The 24999-nt window shown below is 34.6% G+C and overlaps 1 protein-coding gene and 2 pseudogenes across 1 annotated transcript; all 3 read left to right on the top strand.

Annotated features, from left to right (window-relative positions):
- The first annotated feature begins 10834 nt into the window (after positions 1 to 10834).
- On the top strand, positions 10835 to 10929 carry LOC112863977 (U2 spliceosomal RNA; annotated as a pseudogene).
- Positions 10930 to 12065: 1136 nt separating this feature from the next.
- On the top strand, positions 12066 to 13013 carry LOC112863737 (olfactory receptor 6C2-like). The gene has a single exon (XM_025926878.1). It carries the CDS (start codon positions 12066 to 12068, stop codon positions 13011 to 13013), a length of 948 nt encoding a protein of 315 aa, XP_025782663.1.
- Positions 13014 to 20094: 7081 nt separating this feature from the next.
- LOC112863647 (olfactory receptor 6C2-like) lies at positions 20095 to 21015 on the top strand (annotated as a pseudogene).
- Positions 21016 to 24999: the final 3984 nt, after the last annotated feature.

Below are 24999 nucleotides of genomic sequence, written 5' to 3'. Positions count from 1 at the left end.
AAAAACAAATAACCCATTGAAGAAATGGGCAGAAAACATGAATAGACACTTCTCTAAAGAAGACATCCGGATGGCCAACAGGCACATGAAAAGATGCTCAACGTCGCTCCTTATCAGGGAAATGCAAATCAAAACCACACTCAGATATCACCTCACGCCAGTCAGAGTGGCCAAAATGAACGAATCAGGAGACTATAGATGCTGGCGAGGATGTGGAGAAACGGGAACCCTCTTGCACTGTTGGTGGGAATGCAAATTGGTGCAGCCACTCTGGAAAACAGTGTGGAGGTTCCTCAGAAAAAAATACACCTACCCTATGACCCAGAAATAGCACTGCTAGGAACTTACCCAAGGGATACAGGAGTGCTGATGCATAGGTGCACTTGTACCCCAATGTTTACAGCAGCACTCTCAACAATAGCCAAATTATGGGAAGAGCCTAAATGCCCATCAACTGATGAATGGATAAAAAATTGTGGTTTATATACACAATGGAGTACTACAGGGCAATGAGAAAGAACGAAATATGGCCCTTTGTAGCAACGTGGATGGAACTGGAGAGTGTGATGCTAAGTGAAATAAGCCATACAGAGAAAGACAGATACCATATGGTTTCACTCTTAGGTGGATCCTGAGAAACTTAACAGAAACCCATGGGGGAGGGGAAGGAGAAAAAAAAAAAAGAGGTTAGAGTGGGAGAGAGCCAAAGCATAAGAGACTGTTAAAAACCGAGAACAAACTGAGGGTTGATGGGGGGTGGGAGGGAGGGGAGGGTGGGTGATGGGTATTGAGGAGGGCACCTTTTGGGATGAGCACTGGGTGTTGTATGGAAACCATTTTGACAATAAATTTCAAAAATTGAAAAATAAATAAAAAAATAAATAGTAACAAAAAAATAATAAATAAATATCATGCAAATTATAAGATGTGTGTCCACTAATCCCACTTGGCAATCATTCATGAAGATTACAATAGCTGAGATGATTACCTTGTAACTTGGGAAATACTTATTAGTTTCAAATGATCTAAAAGGAATGAACACATTTCTACAGGAAATCTAAGGGGAGAGTGTCTCTAAGGAGAAATAAGAAAGATGAAAAAATACTCAGAAGAGCCTACAAAACACCAGATGGCCTTTGTCTTTATTGTTTCAAGCATGATGATAGACAACCGTTTGAGTTGTCACATTAAAACAATCATGTAGCCAATAAGCAAGACAATCATGCTGTAAACTAGCAGATTATTTTGGATCATACATAATAATATGTGCCAAAATGGCAATAATATGTGCTAAATTAACTACTTTTTGAGTCTTTTCTTTCAAACATGTAAATCTATCACTAGAAGAGCAGCATATGGGTACCTAACTCAAATACTACTCCTACTTATCTTTTTTTAACAAGCAATTGTGTTCAATATTAAGAATAGAAATAGGGTTTTGCACACTGAAATTTGAGAATGAATATTTTCTTCAGTGATTTGACAATGTACACCTAAGTTCAAACTTGTTTTTGTTTTAAGTTCAAACTTTTTGTAGTTACTAATCATTGTAGCACCTATCATTTATTGAATTTCTACTATGCAGAAGTACTATGCTAATTGTATATGTTTTCAATGTAATCATGATAAGAGGCAAAGTATACATAATAATGAAGTTTTCGGTTGTTGAAAAAACTGAGAATTAGGGAAATCGTTTTACTTGCTCACACTCATTACAAAGTTTAGAAATTATAGAGACAGGAGTGCAATTAGAGCTTTAATTCCAAGTGTAGTTTTTTAACCATTATGCAATATTTCCAATTAGGTTAATGGATAGTTAGATGACAGGCAGATAATGATAGATGATGATGATAGATAGATAGATAGATGGATGGATGGTTAGGTGGATAGATGGATAGACGGGAATAGACAGATAATAGATGATAGATAGATAGATAGATAGATAGATAGATAGATAGATAGATAGATAGATAGATAATAGATAGATGAGAATTTGGAAAATAATCAATAATCTAATGCCTGATTTCATAGCTAGGATGTGAGTACTGAACCTTTTTTTGAATGAATAGATACATGATTGAAAAATTGACATTCTTATACCATAAATCCAAAAAAACTTTTTCAAGAAATGAAATGAACTCATGAAGCTCTTTTGAGTATACCTTTAAAATAAAATTTTAATTTTTCAACTATATTTTAAAGTTTAAGGGACCATATTATGGGAAAAATTATAATTGAACAAAACAGAAACAAATGAAGTAACAGTAATTTACATTGAACAAACCACAGGGGTAAAAAGCAAAGAAACAAAAATAATTTAGTGTGTAACTCTTTAAAATATCATGCTCTGATCCTTGACTGTCCATGGGATATGTTCTAAAGAGTAAAAGAATTAACAAATGAATCTTTGTTATCATTGGTGGTACTGATGGAGAAATTCTGATTTCATCTTGTAAAAATTTTAGCACTGGGCAAATTAATAAATATGTTGATGTTGACAACTAGGAATCTTACTGTAGAAAAAAGGGGGTAGAAGAATCAAATATGAATGGGAAAATAACTCAGCAGTGTTGGATTAGAATTACAGGCAGCAATGTCAACTAATGATTTCTTCATGTGTTTTTTACCCTGGCTTTGTCCTTTAAAAGATACTAGAAAGCATTCTGACAGATTATGTTCAAAACCAAGTGGTACATTACAAATGACATGGGAGACTTCTTGAAGGACAAATTCTCTATGGATCCGTCCTTCTTTTTCTGACTTCTGCATGTTGGATTGGCCCAAGGTTCATTCAATCTTTTGATCTTTTCTCTCTTCTTTCTACACTTATTCCCAAAGTTCTCTTATTCAGTCTCATGTTCCATCTATTTGGTGGAATTTAACTACATCTCACTATTTACATTGCCACTTTTCTGGTTAAAACCACCTTTTTTTTAATTTTTACTTACTAACTATTTTAGTAAGCAAAGATGCTGATATTAAATTTCTAGCATATGAGAAAAGAGTGTTGAACATCAATTCGTGATATGCTGTTTTTTCAAATTCTTCAACCTTAGCTAATATATTATTAACATACTGGGGCACCTGGGTGGCTCGGATGGTTAAATGTCCAACTTCAGCTCAGGTCATGATCTCATGGTCCATGGGTTCGAGCCCCGCATTGGGCTCTGTGCTGACAGCTTAGATTCTGTGTCTCCCTCTCTCTCTTCCCCTCTCCCACTCCTTCTCTCTCCCTCTCTCTCAAAAATAAATAAATATTAAAAAATACAAAATACACATACACATTATTAACATACTGATAAAAATTAGCATTTTATGTGCAAAATATTACCACAGGTTTTTCTGCCAGATTGTATCTTTCTCAACCCCTAAAATGGCATTAAAAAAACTGTTTAATCATTTGGGGGAAATTTTTATATCCTCATATAATCCAGACACATTATAGAAGCTAATGTAAATAGGTCATAAAGCTACTGGAAGAAAATATAAGTAAATATATGATAAGATCAGAATCAGTAAAGCCTCTCAAGTAATGGCAACAGATTCAAAAATAATAAAACAAAAGATATATATTTTACTACATATTAACCCAATTTTCTTTATACCAGCAACACCCTAAATTATATTAAATGTTAAATAACAAAGCATTAAATAGGATTTGTAACACATTAAGACATGCATAAACTTAATATCCTGAATATATAAAAATATCTTAGAAAAGAATAAGGTATCACTTTTGTTAAAATAACACTGAAAGAATAGTAGTATTATACTCATAAATAAAGCATAAATTGCCAGTAAACATTTGAAAATTGCTATATATCATGAGCAGTCAACAAAATGTGAATTCAAGTGAAGAACATAATATTATTCAGATCATCATTTTGGCAAAGACTTAATACACTGATAATACACCCTGACCTTGTGTTATTAATGCATCTTCCAATCTCCAAGGACATGTCCCTATTCCTAGGTGAATCAGTCAGCTTTTGTTTTCTTTTACTTTTCTATACCAATTACATTGTCCATTCATTAGTGACTTCAAAGTAGGCTCACCAAGGACACTTGTTTTTTGTTTTTTTTTTTTTTTTAACTTAGGTGATGTTACCTACATAACAGGTTAAGGAAACCACCCCACACTAAAATTGGTCACATCATCGACTTTTCAAAAATCAAAGAATTTCTGGTTTTCCTTGCCTGTTTACTAGTCTTTCCTTCTATATAGCTAATCAGATTATGCAGAAATAGCTCCTTTTCTAATTTAGGCAGATACTGTGATTTGTGATAAATGTTAGACCTAAGGATATAAAAATTGATATAGGCTGTGTATGCGTTTCTACTGTTACCTTTGAGTGACAGTAAGAAAGCATGACTACATTATATCCATGTCACTACTGATAATTCTTATTTAATTGTGAGTGCCACTGAGGATCTGTGTGGAAAGAAAACTGGGGCCTGAATGAGAGACTAAACTGTAAGTATGTTCATCTCTCTCAAATCCATTTTTTCTATTACGAAATTTGAAAAAGTAAAATATTTCCTGTCACTTTCCTAAGTGTGTGTGTGTGTGTGTGCATGTGTGTGTGTATATATTTCCATATATACACATTTATATACAAACATTCATTTTTATAAATGCATGTGTGTATTAAAAATTTGGATAGTTCATAAGGGTATGAGAAATTAATTTCATTTCTTGAATGTTATTTCTTTCTCGAGAATATTAATCATGGAAGCAAATGAAGAGATTTCTAAGCCTGCTTTATGAGTTGGTTAAATATGTGAGCAATAAAATGGTCACATTTGATAAGCATATAATGCAGTATCTATTGCCCTAACTGCTAACACATGCACATACACACACTCACACACACACACACACACGCAATCTCAATTGTACAAATACATCTCTTCAACTAAAAAAGATCTTGTTTTTTTAAACAGTTTTGATGTCTAGGCATGTTAAAAATTAATAACTTACATCTGCAATATAATTAATTTGTCAGAATGTTTCTGAGGCACGTTTCTGAAGCAGGTAAATAGAAAGCAAAGGGTTATTCTGCATCCTAGGATGATATCCAGGATCAGCAGGGACTTTTACTGGAGGCTACAATAGGAAATGAAGGAAGCATGACTGGAAGAAGAAAGGAAGGTGGGTTTTGGGTAACAATTCTGTGCTTCTTATTTGAGCTACTGCAGGCGTTTCAGGTGTGCCTCTGCAGAAGAGAATAGAATAACAGCATTTAGACAAAGTTTTTTGCCCATAAGCATAATTCAGCATTCATCCTCTCTGATAGTGTCTAGAAATTCTGAATGCTCCTTTTGGTTACACAGGTCCATCCTAGACCGTTTTGTCAAAGAAGGAACCCAGAAGCAGGCTTTGGTTGAAACTAGCTATCTCACACCACACCATACAACAGAAATGCTAAGTCCATTCTAACTGAACTACAGTCTAAGTGGTTTGCCCTATATATAGTCAGTAAAATCAAAGAGTAACCCCATACAATTAAGGGACTTCCTAGCAACAAGTTCAGGTAAATAGAATATTATAGAAAACTATCATTAGCTCATATCTAGAACTTTTTAAAGACCTCATTACCTCATCCTTATTTTTTTATGATATCTATTTTTTTTCACATGGTCTACATTAGAATTTAAATGAAATGTCCCATGGAACTCTGAGCAGGCAGAGTCGATGAAACGCCCAGCCTGAGAGACTATATTCTAATACTCAAAAAATGGGGCACTGAAGGGTTAGGGGAGCATGATACAAATTCTTATATGGAAGGAAGATCTTTCAACATTAGTGTAGTATCTTCTATATGAACCACAGGAATTAAAGGACTTCTGTCAAGTAGAACCTTAAAATATAAGTAGAGGATATATCCTGGTCTTTGTAGATATCTATGTGTTTAATTAATATACAGAGAAACTATTATATTCCAGGAAATGTGATAAGATCTGAGTCTACTACTGAGAATAAGATGGGCTCTGTCAAGAGTGTCACAGTATAATAGGATGACAAACAGTAAATAAGTCATTCAATACAGCTCTGATGTAGGGATGATGGATATAGGAATACGGTGGAGATGTAGCCAGCCTAGTCTATAGGAATTGAGATGGTGTCTCAGAACTTACTCTAGGTGTGGTGAGAATTAAAATGATCAAAACAGGAGACAGGAAGTCCAATTAGAGTATGAATGCTTCATATCGAATATGAGATCAAAGTGATCTAAAGTAGGAATGGAAGAGATGAACTTGTTTTTTAATAACATATTAAGGATGTAGAGTCTAAATAGCCTTATCCAGATGTGAGCAATAGGATGGAAGGAGGCCTTCTAAAAGCAGAGTAATAATAATGAATTGAGCAAGAGTGGTGATAGTACATTAGTGGATAAAGATGCCAGGTTTTGGCAGCCTGAGTAATGAATGAAAGATAGAGGGGCAGAGGAGAGGAGACTGAATAAAGATGTGTACATACACACACACACACACACACACACACACACACACACACACACACACACACAGATATATTAATTCACTTAAATGGCATGGTCTTTGAAATTCAGTGATTGGCTGGATGTTAACCTGAGCTATCCTAATGAATACAACTTGTGACAAGCATTGCCTCATATTTTAATAAGCTGAATGTATGTAAAAGGGTTTGGTGCATTACTAAGAAGTATAGAAATAAGGAACTATTATAGAACACTAAAGTGTCAGATAAAATGGTGAAATCTCAGGGTTTGTCTGTTTCTTAATTGTTAAATTTTGCAATAGTTTAACATTACAGAAAAGTGAACAAATCATAAGGGCACAGTTCTGTATATAGCACACGAATGGCATCATTTAAGCCTTATAACCTAAGCCTAGACCTAGTCCATACCCTCACAATCCTCCCTGAATAGAGACACTATCCTGATTTCTAACTCCAGAGATAAGTTTTGCTTATTTGTGAAATTCACGTAAATGATCATACTCTACGTATTCTTTTGTGTCTCGTATCTTCATTCAAAATTCTGTTTGTGAGAACTTTTCATGCTATTGCATGTAGCAATATTAGTTTTATCTTCATTACTATACTCGTCCATTTTATGAATATATCACAATTTAAAAACTGATTCATATCATTAATGGACATTTTTATATTTCAAGTTTTTGGATTATTGAGAATAAGGCTAAACCTTTCTTAAACATGCATATATTTTTGCATACATATGTATACATTTTGATTGGGTAAATACCTAGGATCATAATTTCCTGTTTCACAGTTATCTGGACATCAGCATAATAAATATATTCAAAAAGTTCTCATAGTGTTTATATGAATGTACACTCTAATCTTCAAGATACTTGGTATGGTCCATCTGTTTAATGTCACTTATTCTCATGGTTGTGCAGTAGCTGTGAATTTAATTTCCTTTTCCCTAAGTACTAGAAAGTTCACATTTCACATGTTCACTGGCCTTTAGATATGCTTTTTATTCAAGAAATTAGTCTAATTGTTATTAGATTGGGTTTTGTTTTCCTATTGGTTTGTAATAAATTTTACAAATTCTTATTACAGTCCTTAATGATTATTACAAATATCTTCCCCCACTGTGTGACTGGTCTTATTTAAATCACTTTTATTCAAGTATAACTTACATATATACAATAAAATGCACTTAAGTGTAGCATTCCATTGAGTTTTGACAAACGTGTATATACCTCCTTATAACTACTAATGCAATCAAGATACACAAATTTCTATCACTTGTAAATGTTTGTGCTCTTTCCCAGTTAATCCTTCATAATAGATTTGGTTTGTCTTTTCTGATTAAATTAAATCTTAAAGTATTTTCTCTTTAATATGTATATATTTTCCCTTGGCATACTACTTTAAGATTTATCCACATTATCACATACATGAATTCTTTATTTTTATTGCTGTGTAGCATTCCATGTAAAAATATACCATTTTTCCACTTCTCGATGTTTACTTGTATTACATTCCTCTTTTGGTTATTATGAATAAAGTTGCAATTATTAAGTCTTTCTAAGAACATATTTTTTTTTCCTCCTGGGTAAATTCTTAGGGATGGGTTTACCGTATTATATAATAGATACATTTTAAATTTTATAATAAACTATAAAACTAAAAAAGTAGTTTTACTATTTTATATTTCCACCAGAAATATACAAAAATTTCAATTACCTCATTTTTACCACACTTGCTATTGTTAGTACGTTTAATTTTTACTATTCTAACCAATGTTTAGTAATGTCTTATTATCAGTTTTTATTTCCTTAATGACTAATGATGTTGAGCATCTTTTCATGTGCACATTTGATATTCGTGAATCTTCCTATGTGAAGTATATGTTCAAATATGACCATTTTTTATTAGTTAAGTATGTGTATATGAGTATGTGCATATAGATGTTATTTTGTATCTATATTATGCATACATATATTAAAATAATATACATTTCATATATATAAAATATACCCATAATATTTTTGCATATATGTTTTCTATATATATATTATATATACACACACTAAATACATGACCTTTGTCACATGTATGTTTTATAAATTTCTTCTCCTAGTACAGGGCATTTCTTTTCATTTTTTAACAGTATCTTTTGAAAAATCATTTTTTATTAAGTCTATAATCTATTTCAAGTTTATTTTTCATTGTGTTCATTTTTATCCATATGTATATCTTATTGTAGTAGCACCATTTGTGAAGACATTATTTTTCTCCTCAGTTTGCCTTACGATACTCTATTTCAATACACATTGTTCTATTCCAATGAATTCTATGTTTATTCATATCTCAATGTCAGTGTTTTAAAATTTCCATTGTATTGCTATATTATAATTTGTTCATATTATGCCCAAGTATTTCATGTTTAAATGGTGCTATAAATGACATCTTTAAATATTTTCGAGTTCAAAAAAAAATGTCAAGGTCAAATGCTTATTGTTCGTATACATAAATACAGATATATACACACTTATATTGACACTCTATCTTTTGCTTTTGCTAAACTCACTTACTCATTAAAGGATATTTTGTAGATTACTTAGGATTCTATATCTACCCAATCATGTTATCAAGGGAACATGATTTAACTCCTTTATTTCTAATCACAATGTTACCATTTTTCTCACCTTATTTTATTGGCTAGGAACTCCAGCACATTGTTGAATATGAACTATGAAGTAGTCATCTTTGCATAGTTCATGATTCTAGAGGAAAGCTTTTAGGTTTTTCTCCTTATATTTGATATTAGCAGAAGTTTTGTTTTTTTATAAGTAGGTGTCCTTTTCACATTGAGATAGTTTTCTCTGCTTCTACTTTACTGAGAAATTTTTTAATTTTTTTTAAGTTTCTTTATTTTTGATTGAGAGATCCCAAGTGGGGATTGTCAGAGAGAAGGAGAGAGAGAATCTCAAGCGAGGCTTGGGCTCATGAATTATGAGATCATGACCTGAGCTGAGATCCAAGAGTTGGATACTTAACCAACTGCTCCACCCAGCTGCTCCAAGAAATTTTTAACCTAAATAAGTGTAGAATTTTGTCAAAGATTTTTTTCCTGAAACTATTCAGAAATTACTCATTCTCCCTTTTTCTGTTATTATGGAGAATACATTGATTGATTTAAAATATATTGAACCATGGGCAGGGGATGGGCTAGATGGGTGATGGATATTAAGGAGGGAACTTGTGATGAGCACTAGTTGTTATATGTAAGTAATGAATCACTAAATTCTACTCCTGAAACTAATATTACACTTATGTTAACTAACTAGGATTTAAATAAAAACTTAAAAAATAAATAAATAAAAGGGTGCCTGGGTGGCTCAGTTGGCTGAGTGTCCGACTTCAGTTCAGGTCATGGTCTCACCATTTGCGGGGTCAAGCCCCATGTCGGGCTCTATGCTGACAGCTCAGAGCCTGGAGCCTGCTTCAGATTCTGTGTCTCCCTCTCTCTCTCTGCCCCTCCCCTGCTCATGCACTGTCTCTCTCTGTCTTGAAAATAAATAAAACATACATACATACATAAATATTGAACCAACATTGAATTCCTGTGATAAATGTCACCTTCTCATGATGTGTTATTCTCATAAAGTTATTGAGTATAATGAGCTTGATTTACTATTCTTTTGTGGAAAATTTCTATCTTAGCTGTAGACGATATCATTCAGTAGTTTTCCTTTTTATGTAATATCTTTGTTTGGTTTTGCTATCATAGTAATACTTGCCTAATAAAAGGAGATGGAGGAGTACCTGGGTGGCTCACTTGGTTAAGCATCTCAGTCTTGATTTTGACTCAGGTCATAATCTTGCAGTTCCTGAGATTGAGTCCCACGTCAGGCTCTGCACTGACAGTGCAGACCCTGCTTGGGATTCCCTCTCCCTCTCTCTCTCTATTCCTCTCCCCACCTCTCAAAATAAATAAATTGTATAGTTTTCTATGCCTTTATTGACTTTAAACCAACTAGTTCCATCAATTAGTAAGACGATCTCCAACTATAATTGCCAATTTATGTTTCTTCTTTCATTTATGCCAGTTTATTCTTTTTATATTTTGATGCTCTGTTAAATACATAAATAGAATCTCTTGGTGTTCTTAGTGAATTGGCTTATTTATCAGATAATATGTAATTTCCTCTAAATGCTTGTTAATTTTCTTTGGTGGTGATACTAACATAGCTACTCCAACATTCTCTTGATTATGGTTCACATGGTACTCATTGTTCTATTCTTTACAGAAGTAATATTTGAAGTGAGGTGTTTAAATATAGCATCTAGGTGGGTGATTTTTAAACACATCTTATTGCTTCTTGGCCTTTTGGCTAAGATCAAGTGTAGTATCTGTTCTTATCAATTTAAGATATACATCAAAATACATCTTATAATCTCTACCTTTTTAATCAGTGTGGTATGTTTTGATTATTTTATATAATGTAATCGTTTATGTTTCGACTTCTGTTTATCATTTTGTTACTTGATTTTTGTTTGTCCCCATTGTTGTTCTTTCTTTTGTTTCCTATTTTCTGGACTAAAATTAACCAGTTTAGTGTAGTCATTTTAACTTATATGTTTTTGACTGTATGATTTCTTAAAAGTTTGTGACTTATGGGCGCCTGGGTGGCGCAGTCAGTTAAGCGTCCGACTTCAGCCAGGTCATGATCTCGCGGTCTGTGAGTTCGAGCCCCGCGTCAGGCTCTGGGCTGATGGCTCAGAGCCTGGAGCCTGTTTCCGATTCTGTGTCTCCCTCTCTCTCTGCCCCTCCCCCGTTCATGCTCTGTCTCTCTCTGTCCCAAAAATAAAGGTTGAAAAAAAAAAATTAAAAAAAAAAAGTTTGTGACTTATAATATAAACAGTAAACATTTCACAAACTTGAATCAATATCTTACCAATGGAGGTAGAATTTAGAAAATATATTACTATATAGGACCCTGTACTCTTCCCTTTTTATTGTGATTATCATTTATATTATGTTTATATACATCAGAAACTCCATTAGATAATGTTATAATTTTTGCTTTCAACAATCAATTTTATGAAAGGAATTATATAGAACTGGTGTTTTTGTCTTAAATTTTCAGTAGAAATCTACAATTAAGCCACCTGAGCCTGGAGTTCTCTTTGTCAGATGATTTAACTATATGTTTGTTTACTTCAATAGATACAGGGCTGTCTAGGTTAGATATTTCATCTTGAATTAGCTTTGGTAAATTGTACCTTTCAAAGAATTCATTCATTTGAGTTATCAAATCTACTCTGCAGATGTTTTCAAAATATTTCATTTTTATCTTAACAGCTTTATAACATGTAATGTTATTGCTCTCATTCCTGATAAATCTTATCTTTTCCTTTTTTTTTTCACGACAATTGTATGAATGTTATTTATCCTTTCTAAAAATCAGCTCTTGATTCCTTTAAACTTCACTCTTGCTTTTTGTTTTCTGTTTCATTGATTTCTGTCTTGTTTTCTGTTTAGACGCTTCCTCTTTGACGTTTCAGTTTTACATGTAGATTGCTTAAAACATCAAAGGTAGCAATGAGAAATCACACAGCAATAACAACATTCATCCTGTTGGGACTTACGGAGGACCCACAGCTGCAAGTTCTCCTTTTTATCTTCTTATTTCTCACCTATGTGCTGAGCATGACTGGAAATCTGACCATTATCATTCTTACATTCATGGATTTTCATCTTAAAACACCTATGTATGTTTTTCTTCGAAATTTCTCCATTTTAGAAATCTTATTCACAACGGTATGTATTCCCAGGTTCTTGTACAGCTTATCAACTGGAGATAAAACGATTACTTACAATGCTTGTGTCAGTCAAGTATTTTTTATTGGGGTTTTGGGGGCCACAGAATTTTTTCTCCTGGCAGCCATGTCCTATGACCGCTATGTGGCCATCTGCAAACCCCTTCATTACATGACCATCATGAACAACAAATTATGTACCATCTTTGTCTTCTGTTGCTGGATCTCTGGGTTGATGATCATCGTCACACCACTCAGTATGGGCCTCCAGCTGGAATTCTGTGACTCCAATGCCATTGACCATTTTGGCTGCGACCCATTTCCTCTTTTTAAGATTTCATGCTCAGATACGTGGCTTATAGAACAGACAGTTATAATCTGTGCAGTATTGATATTCATTATTACACTGATTGGTGTCATTCTTTCCTACATATATATCATCAGGACAATTCTAAGATTCCCTTCTGCTTCCCAAAGGAAAAAAGCTTTCTCCACTTGTTCATCTCACATGATTGTTATTTCCATCACATATGGCAGCTGTATTTTCATCTATATCAAGCCTTCAGCCAAAGAACAGGTGGGCATCAATAAAGGGGTATCCGTGCTTACTACATCTGTTGCTCCTTTGTTGAACCCGTTCATTTATACTTTGAGGAACAAGCAAGTGAAACAAGCTTTCAATGACACAATAAAAAAAATTGCATTTACCTTACAAGTAAGAGCACATTGAATTTGAAAAATTAATGAAAACAATGATTTGTTCCTTAGCATTTTTTTCTGGAAGTCCTAACTAGTTCAGTCAGGTTGACTTACTTCTTCAATTGAAGGAGCATGAGATTTTGTTTCCAAGAAATAAAATCTTCTTCCATTTCTAAGCTTTTCTAATATTATTCAAAAAGAGATTGATTATATGAAATGTGAAATATAGTGTCTATGAGTCCTGAGAAATCTTTGGATCAATAGCTTTTCTAAACTCCTTCAATTTGCATATGTAAATATGCCAAAGGAAACATTTGAAATATAAAAAAAATGTTTCATCTATGTTTTAAGGTATTAAGATAAACTCTAAAATAAAAGAACTCAAAATGGGCCTATCAAGTAAAATTAAAACATATTGCAACCAAAGTAAGAAAATAAATACTAGGAATCTGGAAACAAATATGATATACTAAAGACATAAGCAAGCTAGAATATTTAGATTTTCATCAAGAAAGAGGAGAAAAGTTTAGACCACAACTGCTTGACAACAGGCAAGCACTCATACCCACATGCACACACACACAAAATAAAACAAGATTAAAAAGAAGACTTTTGCTTCCAGCTCTGTCAGAGTAACTAATTTGAGCCCATGTTCTCCGCTTTAAATCATCATGAAACTTAATCAATTTTATGAAGAAATTTGACAAGAAACTCAAAACTGTATCTTTTTAGAAAGAGAGGTTTCAATAAACGTATCCACAATTAACACTAGCTTAGTCTACAGTGTGACACAGAGACTAACCTCAACATGATAGTCTCTCTGAATTGAGTTGGCAAAGATCAAATCAGCTGAAGTGGTTACTACCCTCAGGTCAAGACTACACTGAGCTGGAATCTGGGCAGAAGTTCCCCATTTATGCCTTGGCTGAGGAACAAGTGTAGTCCGTGTTTGCACATGAGTAATAAGGCTGAGAGTTCAACAAAGATACTAGAGGCGGAGTAGTCTGTGGGCTTGGAGTCTGGGCCCAGAGAAAGTGAAAAGACCTTGTTAATATCTCTTCAAACCACAGACTTCTAGCTGAACACCAGGAAAGCCACTTAGGAGTACCTCAGCAGTAAGGGCCACAGTTTAGAGCAAGAGTGAGAAAAATAAGAGCTGAGGGTAAAATCTATCCACCACTGGGTCTAGTAAATAAACCTTTATTGAAACATGTCCACCCCCACTCATCTGCATGTTATCTATGGCTGCTCTTAATGGCATATTTGAGTAGCTTAACAGAGACCTCATGGCCCCAAAAGCCAAAAATATTTACTATCTAGCCTTTTACAGAAAAAGTTTGCCCACCTCTGGTGTAGAATTTATTTTTCTATTTTTTGTATCATTTGGGAAGAAATAATGAGAGGCAGGTTGCTATGCAGCTACATTGTCTTCATCTACCCAGATGTCTCTAGAAGGTAACTTTTAAACTTGTTGGCCATCCAGGAAAATTGAATTCGTCCATCCCTCTACAATTTCCCTCTTTGTCCGTGACTGTACTTGAAAGGATGAAAATGTGAAGAAGCCTGTGCATTCTGTCCACCTATATCTCACACTAACAACTCAAGTTAGAACTACATCAATGTTTTATAACAAATGGGGAATTCACTTATTTGCCATTTAAAGTTAATTTTGTTCAGCCCACCAATTCCTATAAATCTTCAACCTCACCTCAACTTCCCCTGAAAAAAAAAAAATCCTTATTCACAACTCCCCAAGTTCTATATGTGCAATTGAAAATCAAGCCACGGATGGGGCGCCTGGGTGGCGCAGTCGGTTAAGCGTCCGACTTCAGCCAGGTCACGATCTCGCGGTCCGTGAGTTCGAGCCCCGCGTCAGGCTCTGGGCTGATGGCTCAGAGCCTGGAGCCTGTTTCCGAGTCTGTGTCTCCCTCTCTCTCTGCCCCTCCCCCGTTCATGCTCTGTCTCTCTCTGTCCCAAAAATAAATAAACGTTGAAAAAAAAAATTAAAAAAAAAAAAAGAAAATCAAGCCACGGTGTTGGAGAAGAAGCCAGGGGCGCCATAAGAATGTCCTGAAGGAAACGGATGGAGCAGTAAGGAACTGAAAGCAGTTTCATTCCCAGGACGGAAGGCCACCAGGACTGTTTGTTCTCTCCAGAAGGACATCATACATAGTAGTATAAAGAAACAAGTTACTGATACAACAGCTTGAATTAATCTCCAGGGAATTCTGCCAAGTGAAAAAACCAATCCCAACAGTCATGTACTGTATTAACTTGCTTATATAATATCAAAATTACAGAAATGGAGAACAAATTAGTGCATGCCAGTGATGGAATGGGTAAGCAAAATGGAGGTTTCAATGACTACAAAAGAGCAAAATGAGGGAAACTTTTTTATACTTAGATTGTGTGATTGCCAATGTCCTGATGTGTCTCATAAGATGTGACCATTGCAAGAAACTGGAAAGAACATGCATGATTTATTCTGTGTTATCTATTATAAGTGCATGTGAATCTATAATTATATCAAAGTAAACTTTTAATTAAAAAAAGAAAAAATCCACCATACCAAAATCAAGGAGGAAAACATAATATATACTTGAATGATCATAGAAGCACTATTTATAACAAATTCTTACGTCCGATTGCCTTAGAAGAGAAGTCAGGCATTTACTTTGTTTTAATATTATTGTTGTGTTTCTTTATATATTTAATGCTATGGTATGCTACTATGTATCTTAGGAAATGGTCCCACTACTACATGTATTTTTGTGTGTGTCCAAGTTCATTAGAAGATTCATTACCAGCTCTAATATAGTAATCACAAAGGGCACTCTTGTTTATTTTTCACTTGATTCTTATGCACCCATAGCATATTGAACAAATATAATAGAAGTCACTGATAGTTTAAAAATTACAGGTACCCTATCTCCATGTTCAGAAAAGATCAGGCCATCAAACCTTCCATAATCCATTTTTGGTATTCCTTTCCCTCTGTGTCAGTTTTATTTCCCTGTAACCTACTAAATGTAAAAAGTTATTTCCTAACTTTGCAATAGGAAACAATTTCCAGTGACGGTACCTGAATAAAACATTTTTAAGATCTCTGCATTCTTAGGGCTTTTGCGAATGTAGTTTTCTGAAAACACATAGTCACTGTACGTATACACCTCTACTAAAAATCTTTCATTGTAACTTTTACTTGCACTCAGGTCCTAAGGTCATTTTGGTGAAACTTTCTTTTTTTTTTTTAATATATGAAATTTATTGTCAAATTAGTTTCCATACAACACCCAGTGCTCATCCCAAAAGGTGCCCTCCTCAATACCTATCACCCACTCTCCCCTCCCTCCCACCCCCCATCAACCCTCAGTTTGTTCTCAGCTTTTAACAGTCTCTTATGCTTTGGCTCTCTCCCACTCTAACCTCTTTTTTTTTTTTCTCCTTCCCCTCCCCCATGGGTTTCTGTTAAGTTTCTCAGGATCCACCTAAGAGTGAAACCATAAGGTATCTGTCTTTCTCTGTATGGCTTATTTCACTTAGCATCACACTCTCCAGTTCCATCCACGTTGCTACAAAAGGCCATATTTCATTTTTTCTCATTGCCATGTAGTATTCCATTGTGTATATAAACCACAATTTCTTTATCCATCAGTTGATGGACATTTAGGCTCTTTCCATAATTTGGCTATTGTTGAGAGTGCTGCTATAAACATTGGGGTACAAGTGCCCCTATGCATCAGCACTCCTGTATCCCTTGGATAAATTCCTAGCAGTGCTATTGCTGGGTCATAGTGAAACTTTCAACAGAAGCTATGGATTACTGTCAGAAAACTAAGTATTACACTTTAAGTTTTAATAACTACTTTGAAAATTTTCAGGAAGAAAAAAATGATTAAATGTTGCTAAGTTGGAGTAGCGTTCATTTGGGGGCATATTTTGTGCTTGTCCTTTCATTTTTGTGTAGAAATTTGGAAATTTCCTGAGGTGAATTCACAGTACTTTTAAGCTATTTCTGAATGGCACTTGACCTGTAAGTAAGTTACATTATGAGCAAAGCTGGCTTTGCCTATTAGTAAATATAAGATTACCAGCATTAGCTTTCTTCCCACCTCCTTATCGCCAAACAATATGAAGAAAGAAAAAATCAAAACCTATTAGCCTACACTTCTATTTAAAGGTTTTAACATAAGGACAACTCAAGACAACCGTTATGAGAAAGAAGGTTAAAATTTTACAGGGAAGATTTTTGAAATGGCTCAAAGTTCACTTATTTACTGAAAAGTTTTTGCCACTCAAATTCTCACGAAGTACGAGTAAACTGATCTGTGTTAATCATGGGATAGAATGAAGGGGTTGCAAGCCTGGAGCCATGGTTTAATAGCTGTTGGTTGGTAGATTTGGATTGAGCAGAGGAATAGGGAAGAACACTTTAGAATAAAATCTTGCTGGAGTGAATGAAAATTCTTCAGTCCTTCAGTATATATCACAACAGCTGATAAAAATAAAAGGTCAAAAATCTTATCTTTTACCAAAAAAATGCAAAATTGGAATGATAACAAATTACTCGTCACTCTGAGCATCATATTTGCCTGTATTTCCTCCTAATAATTATTGTGAATCCTTGGATGTTGAGCAGATTCAGGAGATTGCCAAATAGTTGATGGATGGAATAGAGAGATAATCCTATCCTACAACACAAATTAGCCTTTTTATCATTCTTTGAGTGGCTCAGCAATAAATTCTAGGGTATAATTATCCTAACATGCAGTCTTTTCCATTAGTCAAGTCCAATACCCCCTTTTGTGATCAAGCCAATAAATCCCAGGGCTATAGGATGAGTTATTGTCTTCATAAAGAAAAATCTACAGTCCCGGGACCACTGATTGAACATTGGAAACATCTGAATACCTACTAATACAAATGAGTTAGCAATAGCTGAGGAAAGCTGTGTATCAGTTATTATCCCACTTTGTGTATGTTAGAGTCCCCAACATCTGGCTTCCTTTCTTCTCTAAAGAAACACTAAGCAGTCAAAAATGGCATTAGCAAAAATAAAGCAGGACATACAATTTAGTAAGCTTGTTGTTTATTTTTATTCTGCATCTGGGTTAGTACGAAAAAATGAAACCCCCAAATAAATATGGTAAAGGAAGATTAAAAATCATGATCCCCAGTGAAGTTCCCTGTCTCAGGCCAAACAAGCAAAGTGAAAAAAAGTTACAGAAAGGGGTTGACTGAAAATACAAGGGGCTTACTTGGCCTAATTCAAAATTATGTCAAGCTTAAATTATCTCACTATCCAAATTAATCTTACTGCCTTTGGAGGCAAGTTTTCACCAGAAACCAGTAAAGGGGTTTGCTGAGTAATCATGAAAGATGAAGTGGCAGTATTACTCACTCAGAATAGAAAAAAAAAAGATGGATGGATGGATACAGACAACCATACTTAAAAGCCAAAGAGTTGTACACAACAGACCCCCAAGTCAAATTATTCAAAATGTAAAGACTGTCTTTGATTCATAATTATCAATCCACTCATTTCTTAATAATAGCATGTAATTAATAATACTATTATCTTCCTTCACCGAATCTTATTAAATTTCTTAAAATGTAATGGATATAAAATATGATTATATTTTTAAGAGCATAGGCATATTGGTTGTAAAAACCTAGAGAACAGATGCTATAGGTAGTATGGCTGGAGAAGGATAGGAAAATGGAATAACCAAGAAAAGGAAAAGTGATTATCGGCAACATGATGGAATTTTTATCATGCACTGGTGTGATCAATTATGCTCATCTTTATGATTAATCGTCTTTCTGTGGTAAATACATTTTCTTAGAATTCTACTTACCTGTATGAGGAGAGGAAAATAGGACACCGAAATTAGTAATCTTAGAGATGCTTAAAGTTTAGGTAATCAAAGTACAGACATGAAAAAGAGAAAATATAGTCATAAATCTCTGCTATTACAGTGAACCTTATTGTTGTGAATCGGGCAGTGAATGAGAGATTGAGACGGTGGCATTGAAGTGGAGACTGTAACGGGTAGACTGGATGGAGCTTAGATAATAAAAAAAAATAATAATGTGCTTATGATTTTTGCCTCAGTGACACTAAAACTAAAGTAATATTAAATTTCAATTTGAGGCAACCTATCTGAAAGTATGCAATTTCTGTGATGATACTTTTAGCCTGGATCCAACATTTCTTCCTGGATGAGAATCAAAATAATCTACATGTTCAAAGATTCCTAGGATATGTTGTGAAGTATCAATACTTGTAGAAAAGTTTCAAGATCCAAGAGAAAGGACCCAAAGCCAAGAGATGACTTTTAACTGGAAGAATCTCTTCTGGATCACTTTAAGTGAGAAAACAGAAAAACAGAAAAAATGTGTCCAACTCAAATAATGGTGAGAGAAGGCAAATTCTAGATAAGGTGATGATCCAAATTATGAAAACATCACTACCATCTCAGTATCTGCATTTCAAATGTGAATAAATTTGAGGATTGAGGAACAACACTTATATATGCCATCAGGTTTAAATTCTAATAGTAATTACAGTACTACAAAGACCACACTGGGTTAGGGCAGTGTCCACAAGTATGAAAACTGTCCTGGAGAAGTTAAAAAGAGACTGAAGGATACCCATTCCATTAGGTGAAGTGGGGACCTGAGCCAGAAATATTCTTCTGTTTTTGCCCAAGTGTACCAATCAGGTAAGTCAATCAGATGAAGTAAAATAATGAAAGGTGAAGAAAAAGCGAAAAGGTTGCCTTAGAGTGTTCATTTAATCTAGCTCACTCTTCCTAGAAAGAAAAAACAACAAAAGAAGTGGAAGAATGCTGTGCTTCATATGTAATTCAATAGCAAGGGTTATTAAGCAAATCTCTTTTTGCTAATTGCAACAAAGACAGGGCCAAAATTATACTGACAATGTACATGATTAAGTGAAAGAAGTAAAAAAAAAAAAAAAATCACATATCATCTGGCATGCCTTTATGTTCCACCCATTATTCATTACCATGTGATTGAGAGACCCCTCTCTCATCAAATTCAATTTCTCAAATTGTCCTTGCAGATTGGAGAGAAGTCAGAAGTTAGTAATGAGAAACTATACACCATGCTGAAACCAATTCATCCTTTTGGGATTGACTGATAATTCAGAGATGAAGGTTCTTTTTATTTTTCTACTTATCACATACATGTTGAGAATAATAGGGAATTGGACTATCATCATGCTTTCATTTATTGATTCTCATCTTAAAATTCCCATGTATTTTATCTCAGAAATTTCTCATTCTTAGAAGTCTCACTCACAAGTGTTTATATTCCCAGGTTCCTTTATAGCATATCCACTGGTGATAATACCACTACTTACAATGCTTGTGCTACTCAAATATATTTGTCATAATTTTTGGAGCAATATAATTTTTTCTCCCGGTTGCCATGTCATATATCATTTTGTGGTTAATGTATACCCCTGCATTATGTGACCATCATGAACCAAAGGGTCTGTACTATCCTTATCCTTGGCTGTTGGCTGACTGATTTATTGTTGTGTTTACTCGATGTTGTGTGGGCTTTCAGGTAGAATTTTGTGACTCCACTGTCATTGATCATTTTGGCTCTGATGCATCCTCTCTCCTAAAAACTTCATGTTAAGATACACAGTACATAGAGAAAATGATCATTACCTGTGCTTCACTAACATTAATCATGGCCCTCATTTCTGTGGTGCAGCTTTATATTTACATCATCCAGACTATCTTCAGGTTTCCTTCTCCTCAACAGAAAAAACAAAAAAAACTTTTCCATCTGCTCTTCCTACATAATTGCAATTTCTATCACCAGTGGTGGCTATATCTTCATCTAGATTGTTTTCAGCAAAAGAAGGAGTGACCATTAATAAAGGAGTATCAGTACTCATTAATTCTGTGGTCCCTTTTATTTATATCCTGAGAAACAAGCAAGTGAAGCAAGGTTTCAAGAATTCAATCAAAAGAATGAAATCCCTATCAAAGTAAGAATGAAGACACTCAGAAATACTTCCTCTTAATAGTCTAGTCAACTTGGCTGCATCCAAAATTTGTCAGTGTAGGCTTCTTTCAAAAAACTTTTAACGTTCATTATGAAATCTACCCTCATATCATTACCTTCCCTTTTATTGTATGAAAGACAATAAATATGTGCCTTTCCTCATTAAAGTAATATAATGAGTTTTTGGCAACTGCATTGTAAGAGTCCCCTACATATTTTGGAGATTAACCCTTTATCAGATACTAGGTTTGCAAGTATTTTCTCCCATTCCATATATTTTTTAATGACAATTTTCTTATTTTTTTCGTGTTTAGAAAAGTACCATTGAGATTTTGATAGGGATTCCAGTGACTCTGTAGATCACTACAGATCACTGTCCATTCATAGTATGGAAATTTTAACATTATTAAGACTTCCAGTCCATGAACATAAGATATCTTTCCATTTATTTGTACTTTCCTTAATGTCCTTCATCAAATGTCATATCATTTTCAGTGTATTAGTCTTTCACTTGTTTATCATTGTATATTTCCTCTGGTTCCCACCAACAGGTAATATGAATGTGAATGAAATACATGTACATTTGAGGCATCATTTTTTAAATTTATTTATTTTTTTGAGAGAGAGATACAGCACGAGTGGGAGGGAGACAAGAGAATCTGAAGAAGACTCCAGGCTCTGAGCTGTCAGCACAGAGCCCAGCACAGGGCTCGAACTCATGAACCACAAGACCATGACCTGAGCCACAGTCAGACACCCAACCAACAGAGCCACTCAGGCACTCCTAGGCATCATTATTTTTAAGTTGATAATTATGACTAGCAAAATGTCTTCCAAGAACAAGCTAGAAATGATCTCTTTCAGTAAATTTTCCTTGATCAGTCACACACTACTCTGATCTTCATTTCCTATTTCCTCTAGTAGTCATGTATTATATGAATTATATCTGAATGAAGTTACTTAAAATAGTTGATATTGATCTGTATTGCTGGAGATAATTTCATTCTTTTTATGGTATACATTTTACTTCATCCTTCTTTTTTCACATGGACTACATGCAAGTGTTAATAAAATAAAATTTTAAATAAAATTATAAACAGTATGACATAAGTCTCTTCTTCACCATTTTCCCCTGCTATTCAGTCTGCCATAGAGCCATTCCCTATGTGTCCTTTTATATGTCCTTCCATAGACATTTTATACATATACAAAAATGTTAGCATCTTTCATCCAAACTCCAAACTCCATTCTTTTTCAAATGCCCAAGTTTGGGGCAGTTGGGCAGCTCAGTCAATTAACTGTCCAACTTCGGCCTAGGTCATGATCTCACGGTTCATGGGTTCAAGCCCTGCATCAGGTTCTGTGCTGACAGCTCAGAGCCTGGACCCTGCTTCTGATTCTGTCTCCATCTCTCTCTGCTTCTCTCCCTCTCCCCCCTCTCTGTCAAAAATAAACATCAAACGTCCAAATTTTAAGAGCACAATACTAAATAAACAAGTAAGTAAGTAAATAAAAAACAGGGAATGATGGCTCAAAGACCAAACTAAATCTCCAACAAGTGACCCTAAGGAAACATGCTGAATTACCCAACAATTCAAAATAACAGTGTTGAGATGCTGAATAAGAATATGGACAACTAAATGAAATCAGGAAAGGATTCATGAACAACAGTGAAAATATCAACAAAAAGACAGAAACTATAAAAAGAGCCAAACAGAAATTTTGGACCCGAATAATATAACAACTGAATTTTAAAAAATTATCTAGGGAGGTTAAATAGTAATCTTATTCAAGCAGAAGAATGAATCAGTGAACTTGGAGATACAGACTTCAAGCTACAGAATGAATAAATCACAGGGATAAAAGGCACAGTATGGGGAATATAGTGAATGGCATTATAATAGCATTATATGGTGACAGATGGTAGCTACACTTGTGGTGAGCATAGCACAATATATAGACTTGTTGAATGACTATGTTGTACACTTGAAATTAATATAACATTGTGTGTCAATATGCTGCAATAAAAAATTTTTGAGTCAGGGAGCAAAAACGAAAATAGAATGAAGAAAAGTGAAGAGAGCCCAAAGGATTTATGAGACACCATCAGGTGGACAAATATATACGTTATGAGAGTCCCGGAAGGAGAAGAGAAAGGAAAGGGCAGAGAGCAAATTTGAAGAAATAATGGCTGAAAACTTTCCAAATCTGAAAAAAAGAAATGGGCACACAAATTTTAGAAGCTTGAAGAAGTCTACATAAGATACTCAAAGAGACCCACCCTGACAGACATTATAAACAAACTGTCAAAAGTTAAAGATAAAGAGAGAATCTAGAGAGCAGCAAGAGCAAAATACTGTCAGACACAAGGGAGCTCCTATCAGATTATCGAGGCATTTCTCAGCAGAAACTTTGCAGGCCAGAAGGGAGTGGGACTATATATTCAAAATTGTGAAAGAAAAAACTGGCAACAATGATACTATATTCAGCAAAAGTGTCCTTTGAAAAATCAAAGAGAAATTAAGACTTTCCAAATGAGCATAACATAAGAAAAATCATTACCACTTGATCTTCCCTACAAAAAAATACTACAGGGAATCCTCCAAGTTGAAATTTTAAAGGTCTCTGGTAAAGGTAATATACAGGGATACCTTGGAGATATTGTGGATTCAGTTCCAGACCACTGTATAAAGCAAGTACCATAATAAAGTGAGTCAGATGAATTTTTGGTTTCCCAGTGTACATAAGAGTTATGTTTACATTATTCTCTGGTCTATTAAGTGTGCAATAGCATTAGGTCTAAAAAACACTGTATATGCCTTAATTTAAAAATACTTTATTGCTAAAAAATGCTAACGATCATCACTGCTCCCAGAGAGTCATAATCTTTTTGCTGATAGAGGGTCTTACCTCAGTGTTGATGGCAGCTGACTGATCAGGGTTGGTGGTTGTTGAAGGTTGGGGTGACTGTTGCAATTTCTTAAAGTAGAACAACAATAAAGTTTGCCACATCAATTGACTTTTTTCCTTTCATAATTTCTCTATAGCATGTGATGTTATTTGACAGCACTTTTCACCCATAACTTCTTTCAAAATCGGGAGTCGATACTCTCAAAATCCGCCATTGCTTTATCACCTAAGTTTATGTAATATTCTAAATCTTTGTTCTCATTTCAACTATCCTTACAGCATCATCCTTAGGAGTAGCTTCCATCTCAAAAACCACTTTTGGGGTATCTGGGTGGCTCAGTTGGTTAAGTCTCCAGCTCTTGGTTTTGGCTCAGGTCATGATCTCACAGTTCGTGAGTTTGAACCCCACGTCTGGCTCTGTGCTGTCAGTGTGGAACCTGCTTGGGATTCTCTCTCTCTCCCTCTCACTCTCTCTGCCCCTCCCCTGCTTGCACGCGCTCTCTCTCTCTCAAGTAAACAAACAAACACTTTCTTTGCTCATCCATAAGAAGCAACTCTATGTCTAGGTAAGTTTTATCATCAGATTGCAGCAACTGTGTAACATCTTCAGGTTCCACTTCTAATTATAGTTCTCTTGTTATTTCCACCACATCCGCAGTTATTTCCTCTACTGAAGGCTCATACCCCTCAAGACAATCAACATCTATTAAAACTTCTGTTCATGTTGATATCTTGACCTTTTACCATGAAGCACAAATGTTCTTAATGGCATCTAGAATGGTGAATCCTTTCCAGAAGGTTTTCAATTTGGCAAGATTCATCAGAAGAATCACTCTCTATGGCAGCCCAAGCTTCATGAGATGTATTTCTTAAAGACTTGAAAGTTAAAATTACTCCCTGATCCATGGGCTGCAAAATGGATATTGTGTTAGCAGGCATGAAAACAGTATTAATCTCACTGGAAATGTCCATTAGAGTTTTTGGGTGACCAGATACACTGTCAATGAGCAGTAATATTTTAAAAGAAACCTTTTTTTTTTTCTGAGCACTAGGTTTCAACA

Source organism: Puma concolor, chromosome B4, assembly GCF_028749965.1.
Source record: "Puma concolor isolate L17-30 chromosome B4, mPumCon1.1.hap2, whole genome shotgun sequence".
Lineage (NCBI taxonomy): Eukaryota > Metazoa > Chordata > Mammalia > Carnivora > Felidae > Puma > Puma concolor.
Note: the sequence above shows the minus strand (reverse complement) of the source record. Positions and strands in the feature narration are given on the sequence as shown.

Bases quoted from the DNA above. Each gene is read 5' to 3' on its own strand.
- LOC112863737 (XM_025926878.1), top strand. From the start codon at position 12,066: ATGAGAAATCACACAGCAATAACAACATTCATCCTGTTGGGACTTACG.